This window comes from Lonchura striata, chromosome 4, assembly GCF_050655825.1.
Source record: "Lonchura striata isolate lonStrDom1 chromosome 4, ASM5065582v1, whole genome shotgun sequence".
Taxonomy (NCBI): Eukaryota; Metazoa; Chordata; class Aves; order Passeriformes; family Estrildidae; genus Lonchura; species Lonchura striata.
This window is the reverse complement of record NC_140706.1, coordinates 41,930,325-41,944,671: the sequence shown is the minus strand read 5'-3', so window position 1 is coordinate 41,944,671 and position 14,347 is coordinate 41,930,325. Positions and strand designations below refer to the sequence as shown.

Genomic DNA, 14,347 nt, shown 5'->3' with positions numbered 1-14,347 from the left:
TCATAAAGGCTGTCTACAATGACTAGATTTTCATCTGGAGGATGTCGTGGCATACACAGCAAAAATTATTCTTTTCTTTAAAATAATTTTGTATTCATGGTACTTTGTGGTTTTTTGGGGGGTGGGATTTGTAATAATAGAGAGCTGTGTTAGTTATACTTATTTCTTAGCAGCACTGTCTTTATTGCCATCTGAAAATCTGGAGCTAAAGAACATCACTGTTTTTAAAATACACTACCACTGGTGCACAAGGGCTGAGGGTATTAATTGCAGTGGTACTGGAGCTGAAGAGATAAACATAAAGTAAATCTCATAACCACAGAAGTGACATGTTGTTTCTAACAATACTGTCTTGAAAAAGGTTGTTAGTCCCAAAGATGGCAAAGTAATTCTGTGTATAGAAATGTATCTCATGATTAAATGTTCAGCAATGATATTGATACATATGACATACTTATTTTTTTCCCCAGTTTGAAAGGCTAAATCTTGCACTGCAGAGAACACTTGCAAAACACAGAATTAAAGAAACCAGGTATGTAGGTGTAATGGGTTTGTAACTAACTTCACTGCAAAAATGTTTTTCAGACAGGAACGGGGTGGTGACTGGGAGTCAAGATTTCTGGAATTTATATTCAATTATCTTGTCAAATTCGTGTGTAACATTTCATGTAACGTAACCTAGTGATGATTTGGTTTGTTTTAAAATATTCACAAATATTTACATCGCTCACAAAGTTTACTTAATGGGCAAATTGTACAGGGAAACAAAGCAGGCAAGGACTTTGGAGGAGCTTGGAGACTGCTTAGCATAGATGGAATAATAGGTTGTATATGGATCTAGCCTGGTGTTTCTAAGATCCCAGGGAGAGTTCGAAATACAATTAGTATTATACAAAAGAATTTGGTTTCTGATTCCGTGAACACTCATACACTACAGATACTGATTGGATGTTTTCCTGAGCTCACTTGGGTTCTGGTTTCTGTTTCTGAGGAACTCAGCTCAATTTTCAGCATTTCTTAGTACTAATCCAAAATTAATCATTTGAGCTTTGTAGAAAGTAAGAATTTCTTAGCATCTTATGATATAGTTTATTGAATGCATCTGAAAAAAATAAGCCCATCAGTTTAAATCTGCTTTCTGAAGTGAAGAAAAATAATCAAGTTGGAAACTACACTGTTGCTCACCATGATAAGAATAGATAATTGCAGTGTCTCTTTTAAATTATACTTGATATTTTTAAAGCACTTTACATACATTGACTGAACCAAAGATAGAGGGTCAGATGTGCTTTGCAATTGCTGACTGGCTTATTGCTATGAATGTTTTCCCATTCTTTAATTATGTGTTGCTTCCCTGGAATATTAGTTGAAAAGAAAAAATTACTGTGATATTCTGAAGGAGGCAATAATGCCAATGTAAAACAAATCTAAATATCTGTTGCTTTTGCATGTAAATATACCTATGATATTCCAAGTGATACATTCAGAAGGCATGTACCAGGAGTTTATTGCTTAAATGAAGGTTAATCTAAGCTATATGTTGTTCCCATAACTTGGAGTCAAACATTCATTTTGACATTTATTGTCCTCAGAAAACTCAGAAGGCTGCAGTTTTATGTCAAATTTCTTAATTACTACCAATGAACAAGTAATTTTGTAGTTAATAGTTGTTATTTGTATTTCCTCTCTAAGCAGAAATATGTTCTCACCTCTTTTGAATTAAATGCACTGTAATTCCAAAAAATGCTTGAATATAAATTCCAATTATATTTTACAATATGTTAGGAAATGTAGTTTTAGCTTCAAGAAAGAAACACAAATCAAACAAAAAGCCAAGACTGCTAAAATGACAGGCAATAGCATTTGCCTGAAATCCACAACTGGAGTTCAGACCACCAAAACTTTTAATTTACCAGAAATGCATAGGATAATCTAAGATCTTACCAAGACCCGCTTTTGAATGAATTAAAAACTTCCTCTTTGATCAGCAGAACTAGGTCTATACACTTTAAAGACAAGGTAGGTAACTTCTGTACTTACTGCCTTTACAGCATTTATCTTTATTATTTAGGGGTTTTATTATATTTTTATGATCTTTGCAGAAAAACTGGTGATAGAGAAGATTTTGAAAAAATAATCAGTGATCATGCTAATGCAGCAGGTAATTTAAGCTTGTTTAATAATATGCATATAAATAAAGTATCTATTCTATATATATGTAAATATATATATATCTTTTGTAGAAATTAGTCTTGTTACTTATATGTTACTTCATATTCAGAAGAATGTTGTGTGTTAGAAGAGAACTCTATAATTTGTAATATATAAGTCTGCTACATTGGTAATAGATGTATATTAACTTTTCCTGGAACCGAAATATGGTCTTCTGTACACTTAAACTGGTCGAGGCACACAGTTGGTCTGTGAGAGGCAATACTTTTTCAAAGGATTCCCAGTAATAGTTGGAGAAATTGAACATTTCCAACAGTCAGTTTGCATGCAGCTATCTGGGTAAAACAAATTTACTAGCAAAGATGTGAGCCATTCAGTGCCAATCAGCCTCAGTGCTCCAGAATATTCCTAGGGTCATTTAATGTACTGGATTACGCATAGTACTTATATCTGCAGACCTATTTTATTTGTATGCTAGTTTTTAAACTTATTTTACTCCTTTATATCAATTATGGGAGCTGAGTTAAATCTTGTGTGAAAACTTGTGTCCATTTTGTCTACATCTCTACAAAGAACACTGGATCTTGGATCTTTCTAAACTGCAACCAATTGTCCCCGCATTTCCAGGCCTTGTTTCCAGGACTCCTAAATTAGAGTGCCCTCAGATGTCAACATCAGGGAAAGAGATTGACTGTTTTGGAAAAAGGTGTGGAGGTTAGCCTGTGATTCAGGATGATGAGTGCAGTTCTGACTAAAATGTGGTTCTGTGCAGGTGTTCCCGTGGAGTCTCTACGGGAATCTCTTGGTGAAGAACTATTCAAAATATGCTATGAAGAGGATGAACACATATTAGGGGTTATTGGAGGCACCCTAAAGGACTTCTTGAATAGTTTCACTACTCTGCTAAAGCAGAGTGGCCACAGCCAAGAAGCAGGAAAAAAGGACAGACTTGAAGATGCCTCCATATTATGCCTGGAGAAAGATCAGGACTTCTTAAATGTTTATTATTTCTTTCCTAAGAAAATCACAAGTCTTATTCTACCTGGTATCATTAAAGCAGCAGCTCATATTTTGTATGAAACTGAGGTGGAAGTGATGCTCATGCCTCCTTGTTTCCATAATGACTGCACTGAATTTGCTAATCAGCCTTATTTGCTGTATTCTATACAAGTCAAAAGTGCAAAACCTTCCTTATCTCCATGTAAACCACAGTCTTCACTTGTGATTCCTGCCTCTGTGTTCTGTAAGACTTTCCCATTTCATTTTATGTTTGACAAGGATATGTCAGTTCTTCAGATTGGAAATGGGATAAGAAGACTTTTGACCAGGAGAGAATTTCAAGCTAAGCCAAATTTTGAAGAGTATTTTGAAATTCTTACCCCCAAAGTAAGCTGCACTTTTAGTGCAATAATGACCATGCTAAATATGCAGTTTACTGTACGAGTTAGAAGATGGGAAAATACTGATACAAAACCATCCATGGTAAGAGACTTTTTATCACCATTACTTCTACGAGGAATTTGTTTTTTTCAGATGGAGTTAAAATAGCCACAAAACACAGTGCACTTTGCATTTTCTACATCTGAACATCTGATACAACTGAATAATAATGATTTAATTAGTCAAATGTAATTCAGATTCTGAAGAATGTTTAGTCAAAACTCTGCTTTAGGACTTATACATAAGTAAAATCTGACTGCAAATTTGATTTTAATTCAATGATTTGAAATACTGAGATAAAACCAGAGATATACCATGCTGCTGAGAATAAGGGCATCTTCAGCACAAAGATAGTAGCAGGAATACATTTAACAAAGAGCTTCTGAGTCATTTGGGACCAGCTCTAGATTTGGAGAAAATAAAAATATGTTTTCTGTGCTCATTCAGCCTTTGGTGTTTTGGTATCTTTGATACTCCGATATTTTCATCAGATACAATCACCAAAGGTTTCACTTAGTTTCAGCTGATGGGATTACAACTATCTTTGCTGAAGCTGGGTCTGTGACAAATGGCCTGGGACAGCAAAGAACACTGAGTATTCAGTGATTGTGTTCATTCGTTCCTGGTCCCATCTGAATTCCAGTTTATATACACCTGAGGCACTCGGAGTTGAATTACCAGCTCAGACTCAACACTCCAGAAACTTAAATGAAGAATAGTTAAAGACTTTTATCCAGTTACTAATGTAGCTATTAAAATCTGTACCTATTTCAGCTCAGATCCATTTCTGCACAAGAATGGTTACAAGGGGTAGTAGAGTCGGCTTTGATTTTGCATGTACTTTCATATGCAAATGTCTATTAGTAAGGAACAGATTTTATTTAAAAAGTGGACTTTCAGGGCCGTGTTAAGCTAGGCTCTGCAGTACCTTTCACATGACACAACTGACTACAGAAGGGATGTAAAAACACTTCACACAAAATAGTTTTCTTTTTTAGACTATTAAAATTGGATATTCCTGCCATTTCTGCCTTTAATTTTAAATTGCAGTGAGTACTGAACATCCTATGATAAAACTGAAGCAGATTTTCTTACTTTATCTTATGGAGAAAGTGGTGAATGAACTAGTCATTAGGAGAAATTTAGAGGCCACTGTAGTAACACATTTTATCAATTGCTGAAAATAAACAAAATTATTCTTTTTGGTTTTCTTTACTCCCTAAGATAAACTGATACTCAGACATGATTAGGTGTTTATCCTTAAGCTGGAGTCCTCTTGTACTACAGGGTTGAATAAAAATGAACTTACTTGATGGCTCTGTGATTCAGCACCCCATGTTTTCTCTAAGCAACCAAATTAAAATGTAAGGACTATGGACCAGTTTTAGCAAAATGTATTTTCTCTGAAACTTCTTGCTTCTAGACCATTGCCATGCATGTTTTGCATGAATTCTTGTTTCTTTAACTGTTTCAGGTAATGGATCTTAAAGGCCAAATGATCTATATTTTTGAATCCAGTGCCATTCTATTTTTGGGATCTCCCTGTGTGGACAGACTAGAAGATTTTACAGGACGTGGATTGTACCTCTCTGATATTCCCATTCACAATGCTTTAAGAGATGTTGTTCTGATAGGAGAGCAGGCCAGAGCCCAGGATGGACTGAAGAAGAGGTTAGGAAAGCTAAAAGCAACCCTTGAGCAGGCCCATCAAGCACTTGAAGAAGAGAAGAAGAAGACTGTAGATCTTCTGTTTTCAATTTTTCCTGGAGAGGTTGCTCAGCAGCTGTGGCAGGGACAAGTTGTACAAGCCAAGAAATTTAATAATGTCACAATGCTTTTTTCTGACATTGTTGGATTCACTGCCATCTGTTCTCAATGCTCACCTATGCAGGTTATCACCATGCTTAATGAGCTTTATACTCGCTTTGATTACCAGTGTGGAGAGCTAGATGTCTACAAGGTACACAGTTCATTGCTTTTCTTTGGGATTCTGGGGCAGGAAAGGAAATTAAGACTAAGTGGGACAGAAGATAATAGAGGTCTATAAATTATTTTGCCATAAACCTTTTTCAAATGAAAGACAAAAATCACAAAACAAACAAACAAAAAAGTCAACACTAACAATTGTTCACTCAGCCAAGAAAGAAGCCCATCAAAACTTACGATTTAATTTTAAAAATTAATTTCAATGTGACTCAGGGGTAAACAGGTGTTTGATGTAGCTGGGGGTGCCTGACAGTAAATAAAAAAGGAAAAGTATTTTAGAATTATGCTCAACAATAAATAAAAGTTGTGCAATTTATTTTTTTTTTTGCATGATACTGAAGGATTTGTCCAGTACTTAAATAATTTTGCAGGAAAACTAAGACTTGGTCATAAATTGTAGGTAGCTACAATTCTTACTGAATTTAGGCTGTTCTTTTATATTTATCAAACAGTCTAAGAGTAAGGAACAAATATGCCTGTTTTAGGTTGAGACTATTGGAGATGCCTACTGTGTTGCTGGAGGCTTACACAAAGAAAGTGAAACACATGCTGTTCAAATAGCACTGATGGCCCTGAAGATGATGGAACTGTCAGACGAGGTGGTGTCTCCCCATGGAGAGCCTATCAAGGTCATCTATTTTATTTTTTTTATTATTTGGTTAAACTAGGCTTTTTTGTTTGTTTAGTCGCTTTCTGGGATTTTGCCTCAAGGAAATTTCAAATCATTGTATTACCTTAGAAAATGTGGAGAATCAAGTGACCGTGGCTGGAGAAGATAACCTTTTTAGATCTGTGGATGAGAGTTCTGTGGAGTGGTAAAGGTGAAAAAGAGATCTGAAAATCAACCCAAAAGACAAACGCTTTGAAGTCAGTAGGTGCAATCTGACATGCTGCAGTTCTTGTGTCAGTAGCAATAAAACTGTCAGTGGCATGGAATAGTCTCTTTTCTAAGGAAATGACTAATCCTCTTTCCAAATTAGACTTCCAAGTCTTTTGACGCAGAAGCTATGAATATGAATGCCCAAAGACGTTCTGATTGTAGTAATCCACATATCTTTGGAGGATTCCATTGCTGTTCTTGTTTCACAGTCAGATACTGAACCACCATAAGATAATAGTGTTAATGCCGTCAAAGCAACTGTTAAATTCAGTGGTAATTATATTTATGGCTTTTTTCAGTGAGAACTTATACATGTACTGAAATTTTCATATAGGATTATCTCTTACTGAGAAAGAAACAGAAAGGACTGTGTGCATGAAAAATGATGTGGACCTTTAATGTAGTTCAAATGGCCTGGAATGGCATCCTATTATGTTAATAGAGGTGTTTCAGTTCATTATGTCTTTCATTTGCTAATTTTTAACATTTTTCTGTTCGTTTTTTCCTCCAGGAAGCTTAATGGCTTTGTTTTGGTTTGTTTTTTGTTTTGTTTGTTTGTTTGTTTTTAAATTTTAGATTAAGGAATATTTGTATTCCAAGACAAAGAAAAAGGTTATTAAGAGGATTATATGCTTCACATTGATCACAGAGAACAGTAGTATTGTATTATAAATAAATGTTGTTCTTTTTGTCTCTTTGTATTTTGCGTTATCAAATTAAGTTACACTTAAAAAACCTGGAAACATCCTGGCAATATTATAGCAAATGTATAATTTACATGCAAATGCTACTACTGCATTTTAAAAAATTATTTTAAAATAAGGATAAAAATTTCTATTGTGTTAGTACCTAACAGAAGCTTCTTAGAAGGAAACTATTTTTAATGAAAGCATGCATCTATTTTTATTAAATGCTTCATGAAAACATTGGCTATTGTGCAAAGCAAAAAATTTGTCACACAACCTACTGTAATTTTACATATCAATTGCCAAGAAAAAAAGGTGTGACTGCAAATGACATACTCTGAATCAGACTTGCATTTTGATGAATGTATTTCAGCCATCTTTACAATGTGGGTGGATTTTGGTTTTGTTGCAGGTTTTTCTACTTTTACACTCAAAGTTAGAAATTGCAACTTCTTCATAATGGTATGATACTCTCTTGATATATAAAGAGTAGTATGCAGAGTAGACATACAAGCTTTCTGACATCATGCCATTATTTAGTCAGAATGCTGTTCTGAAGAAAACACCTCTACACATGTATAATGCAGATGAGAGAAAGAACATAGTTCAAAAAACCCCACCCAAAAGAACCATAGAAAGCAGCAGCAGCTAAGTAAGAGTGAAAAATCTGAGTATGAGCTAAGTTCACAGCAGTTCACAGTCATATTTTAATATGGTAGGATTATTGACTAAAAATGCAGCACAAGATAAACTTCAGCTAGTTCCCTCTCCATGAGCAGTAATGACCAGAGTACAGATATTTTAAGGACACTCTGCTAGCTTTGTTTTTTTTTTTAATAGCTCTTTCTTTACTTCTTTTATTTTTAAATGAAGAATAATTTATAAACTTGACTTTACCAATTCTACCTAATAATTCTGTTTTCTTTCTTTTGTTTAAAGATGCGTATTGGCCTTCATTCTGGATCCGTCTTTGCTGGAGTTGTTGGGGTTAAAATGCCTCGTTATTGCCTTTTTGGAAATAATGTGACCCTTGCCAATAAGTTTGAATCTTGCAGTATACCTAGAAAAATAAATGTTAGCCCAACAACTTACAGGTATGGTGCAGTATGTAAAATGTCCACCTGCAGTAGTTACTGTAGTAGTCTTTTATAGTCCTGTTGTTTTTTTGGCTGGGTAAAATAAGCAAAATTATAAGTTATTTTTACTTTTTAAGGAAGTTCTGTTGCCCTCACAGTAGCCTGGACTGTAGTCTGTTGTTCCTACTCAGCTTGTACCCACTGCCACATATCTGATAATGCCTTGTGGCAAGGTTCTGCATCCAGCATCAGACAGAGAATTTGGCACAGGATCCTTCCTGACATCCCCTGCAGCATGTGTTATGTGACACAGACGGTGCCAAGCTTTAGATGATCTTGGATAGGTGATTTAGAAAAAGAAGCACAGGTATTAGAGCACAGAGAAAGTAACCCTTTTGATCATGCACTCTGAAAACACAGAGAGAGCACTAGCATCACCAGTGCTTATGTATGTCAACATAAGCAGTGCTGGCCAACAGTGATTGTTTTTCCATTCTACTCGTACGGAAAATCATTTTGAATCATACCTCTAGAAAACAGGCAATTTGATTAATGGGTAAACCATTGTTGTTTTTGGGGGGATTTTTTCTGAGTGTATGAGGTGTTAACTTCCTTTCTGTTTGGTGGGTTTTTTTAAAATTTTGATTCATTCACCAATTCTAAAGACACATGGATAACATTTTGGCACCTTGCACAACTCCTGTATATTGCAATAATTGTTTGAAAGCTTTGGTATGAGTATCCAACATTTATCCCTACAGATTAGCAGTCTCTGTTTCAACCTGTGAAAAAGCAAATAATATTAGAATTCATAAGAGGGCCTGAATAGTTTCATTAATAAGGTTCACAGTATTTTCTTCTTTGATATACTAATTGTGATGCATTTGATGTGTGGAGGGATGTGAGCTAGCTTTCAGCATTAAACAATTTTTGAAAATATTTACAACAAACATAGGACCTACATGCAAAACATTGACAAGACAAAAAAAGAAGAGATGCTGTTATTTGCATTGATGTGGAAGTTAATAGATTATCAAGGTTACCACGTAAACATTATTTTTAATATTTCCAGTAAATAGCTATAAAAATTAAATTGGATTCTCCCTGCCATACATGAAGAGTTATTGAATATCTGCACTTCTTAGTGACTGCTTTTTAATTGAGATGATTCATTTTTGTTTTAGGTTGTTAAAGGAATACCCAGGTTTTGTGTTCACACCACGCTCAAGGGAGGAGCTTCCACCAAATTTTCCAAGTGATATTCCTGGAATTTGCTATTTTCTGGATGCTTATATTCAAGGAACAAACTCACAGACTTGGTTTCAAAAGAGAGATTTGGGAGATGGCAATGCCAATTTTTTCGGTGAGGAAACAGGAATAGACTAAATTGTGCATTCACAAGTGTATAGAATAAATTTATAAATATTTGGAATTTTTTTTTGGTATAAATTGAAAATTTTTAAAACTGTATGAAACATGAAAGCACTTTAGATTGTTAACACCTGAAAGCCAGTATTAAAATTTCAGGAAGTATGTCACTGACTACTTTTTATTTCTCCTTTGCATAAGGAATATAACTGCTAAAGTAATGTTGCAATGTCACTGTTGGAAATGCTACTATAAACTGTATTTTCCCTGTGGTAATTTGTAAGTGCTACAGTTCTCTCTATACTGAGAATTCTAGATGTATTGTATATGCAGTTTGTCAGGAAATGTAATGTGCAAGTGATGCAGCCACATGCAGTGTTGTGAGCTGGTGCTTATCAATGACTATGAAAATGTATTTTCTTAGAAATTCCATGAAAAAAATTCCATTAAAATATTGTCATTGCCATCACATACTCCTTGCAGTGCATCATTTGGGCCCCATCCTAGAAGGCTGCTGACCATCTTCTCACACTGACTGGTCAAAGTATGAGGGTGCTCAGCATTTTCTGGATCAGGCTGATAATTGTAGCTAATATACATGCATAGCAGAATTGCTGCTTACTGTCTCAAGAACTTTATTTTGTGTATAAAATTAATATAGATTCAAACACTGTATAATCACATACATCTCTGTAATCATCAAACTCTTTTAGTTCTTAGGGTTTTTAAAGTACTTAAAAATAATAATATCCACTTGTTATTATGTATTACAGCAATAAATGTTTTCTTTTTGTTGGCATTTAAATTTGAAATGTTTTAACAGAAGTGTAATAAAATATGCTTTGGAATGTTTGCTTAGAAATGGAATTCCAGTCAGACTGTGTGGAATGGAAGCACACCAGCTTAAAGCTCTGATCCTTATTTGAGGACGCAATGTGGGTGTGAGGTGCTATGGAAATGCCCATTGCATGCTCGCTCTGAAGTTGTCAGGGGAATTATCAGGTGAACAGAGATGCTTTTAAACATCTGAACACATTTACAAAGATTAATACTACTACAGTCCAAGCTTTTCTGTTGTGACTGATGGAATATGAGTGGAGAATTCTGAAGGCTTTGCCTGTGGACCTGGCAGAAGAGAGTTAGTTAAGTGTTCTGAGTTTAGGATTTTGCCTCTCTAAGTAACAGATCCATCTGCCCAGAAATTCCTCTATGCTGTACAGTTTGATCCCAGCTGCAGGCTGGAGAACTGCAACTCTTATACACATACTACTACTCCTATTTGTATCAGGTACTGTTATTCTGACCTCTTCTGTTCCTGGGGTTTGACATATCATGCTATAAAATTCTCTTCAAGCCACTTACCACTAAATCAGATTTTGGTCTCAATTTACAGGGAGCAATTACATTAGACTAAGGTACCATTGTGTTCATTTTCTGATCTTGACTGGTGCATTCTGAAGCTCAATAAACCATTTTATTCTAGTTTTTAGTAGAAATTCATACATGTAGCATCAGAATCTTGAGAAAAGAGCTTAGAATGGACTAGAATTAAGAATGTTTTAAAGCCATATTGCAATTCAGATTTCCTGTAAGGAGCATTTGAACAAAACTTGAACCATTGAATCCTTCTTCAGGTCTACTATATCCATCCAAGATGGTTAGAAATAGTTCTGTGGCACAAAAATGGAACCAGAAAGTCTGTGTATTATAAATAAACACATCTATCTTGCACACACCAGATATATATATATACATGTATATATACATACATACAGGCACGTGTATTTGTGACACTTTAGACCACAGTGTTTCAAGGAAACAAGACCTATGCAAATCTTGGAGACTGATCTTTCCAATATATTGGTCGGACAGTTCTATTCTATTGAGAGAAATACCCAGGGGTTAGCAGTCCCATGTGTGTATCCCTGGATATAGAAGATGGGGAGTATTTATGTTATTAAACCAGAAATTACTGAGGTCAGTATGAATCTATCCATCTCTGTTAAGAAATAAATAGACTTTTAAATAAAAAGGATTTATTTCTCATATCAACCAAATAGGAAGTACGCTTAGGAGGGAATTTCCTTTTGTCCCTAGAAGACAAGTATTGCTGACTGGATGAGGGCCATGATCAAAGCCAAATTCCATATCAATCTGTCATTAGATGGGATGTTCATCATGGCAGTTCTTGGTAACCTTCCTTAGGTGACAGCCTTTGGGAAGAATTCTGATAGGGTGCTTTAGTCTACGCAGAAGGCAACATGCTTGAGCCTCAGTAAAGTAAATAGGATTTAGGCACATATTTAAAACAAAGATACATGGAAATGCTTTAAACGTACTCATGTTCAAACCTGTTCTACAATAAACCCCCCATAAATCCATTTAGCTTTAAACATAATTTAAGAATTTAGGTCTCACTGTAGATGTTTCTCTGTTTAAATTCTTTTGCTGAATAAAAATGCATTTAATAAGGGACAAATATTTTAACTGATCTTTTCACTTAGATCTAAAATATTCCTTTCACCTTTTAACTAATCATTTCATTTAAATTGAAAAGAAGGAATCAGAAAGCTAATAAGCAGATTGTTGAGATAAACGGAAGGCAATTTAACTGATGCAATACTGGGACATTTTGGAAGAAAATAATAGAGTTGGTTTTAAGTTGATCTCTTCTGTAGTATAGTGTATGATATTGTGAAAATTTTCAGAGGCTATATAATGCTATTTATATGAATATAAAAATACCTTAGTATTATGTCCAGAAACAGTTTTCTTATGTGTAAAATTTATTTTATTAGTTCATGAAGATTCTGCGTGGCTGATTCCTATTCACATTTACACTGCATGATGGAAGATAACATTCTTATCCCTGAAGTTTCTTTGCCAAAGAAGTGTAAATGGCCCTTAAAATAAAAAGTGGGTTAACATTGACATAGCTAAAGTGAAAACTATACCAAAATAATTAAATTAATTTTATTTCATTCAGGCATGACCTGATAAAATTTCAGGAGGATGTCAGAAAAAAATTGCATTGGTGGTGTCAGAGGAAGTGCAATTAGTGTGGAGCTGATGCTTTCTTTCTCTCTGAACTACTGTGCAAAACCGGAGCAAAGAGTCACAGAAACCGACAGAACAGTGAAGCACACAGATAACTGAGCCCCTGGGACAGATCTACTTCTTCCTGGGAAAACTTGTGAAGGCAGAATTCAGACTTCCCCCAAACCAGTTTATTTCTTCCATTATTTTATTTTGCAGTCTTTCCAGAAACAGCAGCAATTAATAGTACAGGGGGAAAAACCATGGCCATTTAGTATTTCCAACTAAAGGCCATGAGAATTAAGGGAATTGCTGCTGAATCTTGGCAAGGGGACCCTTTTCCAAACCCCACCCATCCTACAACCTAGGAGGCCACTCCATTTGCTAACATTTTTTTTAATGCCTGCCCATTGTTTTCCAAAAGTGGTGGGAGATTTGCTTCCTGCAACAGCAATGACTTTTGTGGCTGTTTGCCATAGAGTGTACAAGGTACTGAGTTGCTTTCAAAGCTCTGCTCCAGTTTATTTTAAGTCAGCTTGGCAGAAACCAAACTTAACTTTCTGAAATCAGAGCTAAGACTTGCTTTTCTGCCTCTAAAGTCTGCAAGGTATGTGCCATAACAGTCTTTTGAGGCTACTAAAACCACCTCTGATTGTGTGGCTGCTTACAACTGCATAGGAAAAAAAAAAATCAGATATAAGGTTTGTTTGGGTTTTTTTTAATTAAAATTTTTCCAGTCCCGTCTGCATATGTTCACTGGCAGTCCTTTCCTGCAGAGCATGGAGGGAGAGTAAAAGCCAGTATCTTAAGTTATTGAGCATTGCTCTGATACTGAAACACAAATAAAAGAAGAAAGATAATCAATGAATCTGGAACCTTTGATACATCCAGATGCAACAGTTTAAAGATACGTACTCTCCAGAGAACAAGCAGTAAGATCTGAATGTTAAATATGAAGTTAGGGTGGAACATAATCTGGAAAGCCAGTCAAAGAAATAATAAACTGTGAAAGAATCTGAAATGAAGTAAACAACCTTATAAAGATGTGTGTCTCATCTGCTTCAGCATACTTTTGATGCTGAAAGCAAAGTCAAGCCAGTGGCTTCCTAATATAAATGTAAATGAGCACATTGCTTTGCAGCCTTGTTATAAGATGGCCTTTGAAGATCTGGGCTAAAATTGCTTATTTCTTGAACAGTACGAAATTACATTTTTTTGTGCCACTACAGCAAATGCATATCCTGCACACACAGCAGCAGGTAGTGGGAAATAACCGAGAGATTAAATGCAGTAGCATCCCAAGGATGTGAAAAGGGCTGGATTCAGACATAGAAACATTTCCACTCTTCTGATTTTTCAGCCCAAGAAAAACCTGCCAAGGAAGCATCAAGGATAAAGGCATTCCCAGGGGCTTTGGACAACAAGTACATGAAAACAAACATAAGTCTTTTTCCACTGACTGCAGATGATGTTGGGGAAAATTTGAACCTATGATTAGTTCGCTCTGCATGGCTAAGGTTACATTCCTCTAATGGGAGCATGCAATGGAGCTCTCTGTTTCCCAAATGTACACGTTACTGCATTACAGAACAGCATGGAAACATTGAGGGTTGGTTCATCACAGCTTGTCAATACTAGGACTGAAAAATGAATTTAATGGTATAGGGGAACACTTTATAATGGCATAGTAGAAATAATGAATC

At 35.4% G+C, this 14,347-nt stretch overlaps 1 protein-coding gene across 4 annotated transcripts in view; it reads left to right on the top strand.

The window, feature by feature from the left end:
* Nucleotides 1-10,470, top strand: part of GUCY1A1 (guanylate cyclase 1 soluble subunit alpha 1) — a 34,656-nt gene extending 24,186 nt beyond the window's left edge. For all 4 annotated transcript variants that reach the window (XM_021544763.3, XM_021544765.4, XM_085578017.1 and 1 more), the window contains exons 3-9: nt 471-532; nt 2,103-2,161; nt 2,945-3,654; nt 5,087-5,572; nt 6,084-6,227; nt 8,104-8,258; nt 9,425-10,470. In XM_021544763.3, coding sequence (XP_021400438.1) covers nt 471-532; nt 2,103-2,161; nt 2,945-3,654; nt 5,087-5,572; nt 6,084-6,227; nt 8,104-8,258; nt 9,425-9,626 — 1,818 coding nt within the window. In that variant the 3' untranslated portion in view covers nt 9,627-10,470. The remainder of the gene's footprint in view (nt 1-470; nt 533-2,102; nt 2,162-2,944; nt 3,655-5,086; nt 5,573-6,083; nt 6,228-8,103; nt 8,259-9,424) is intronic.
* Nucleotides 10,471-14,347: the final 3,877 nt, after the last annotated feature.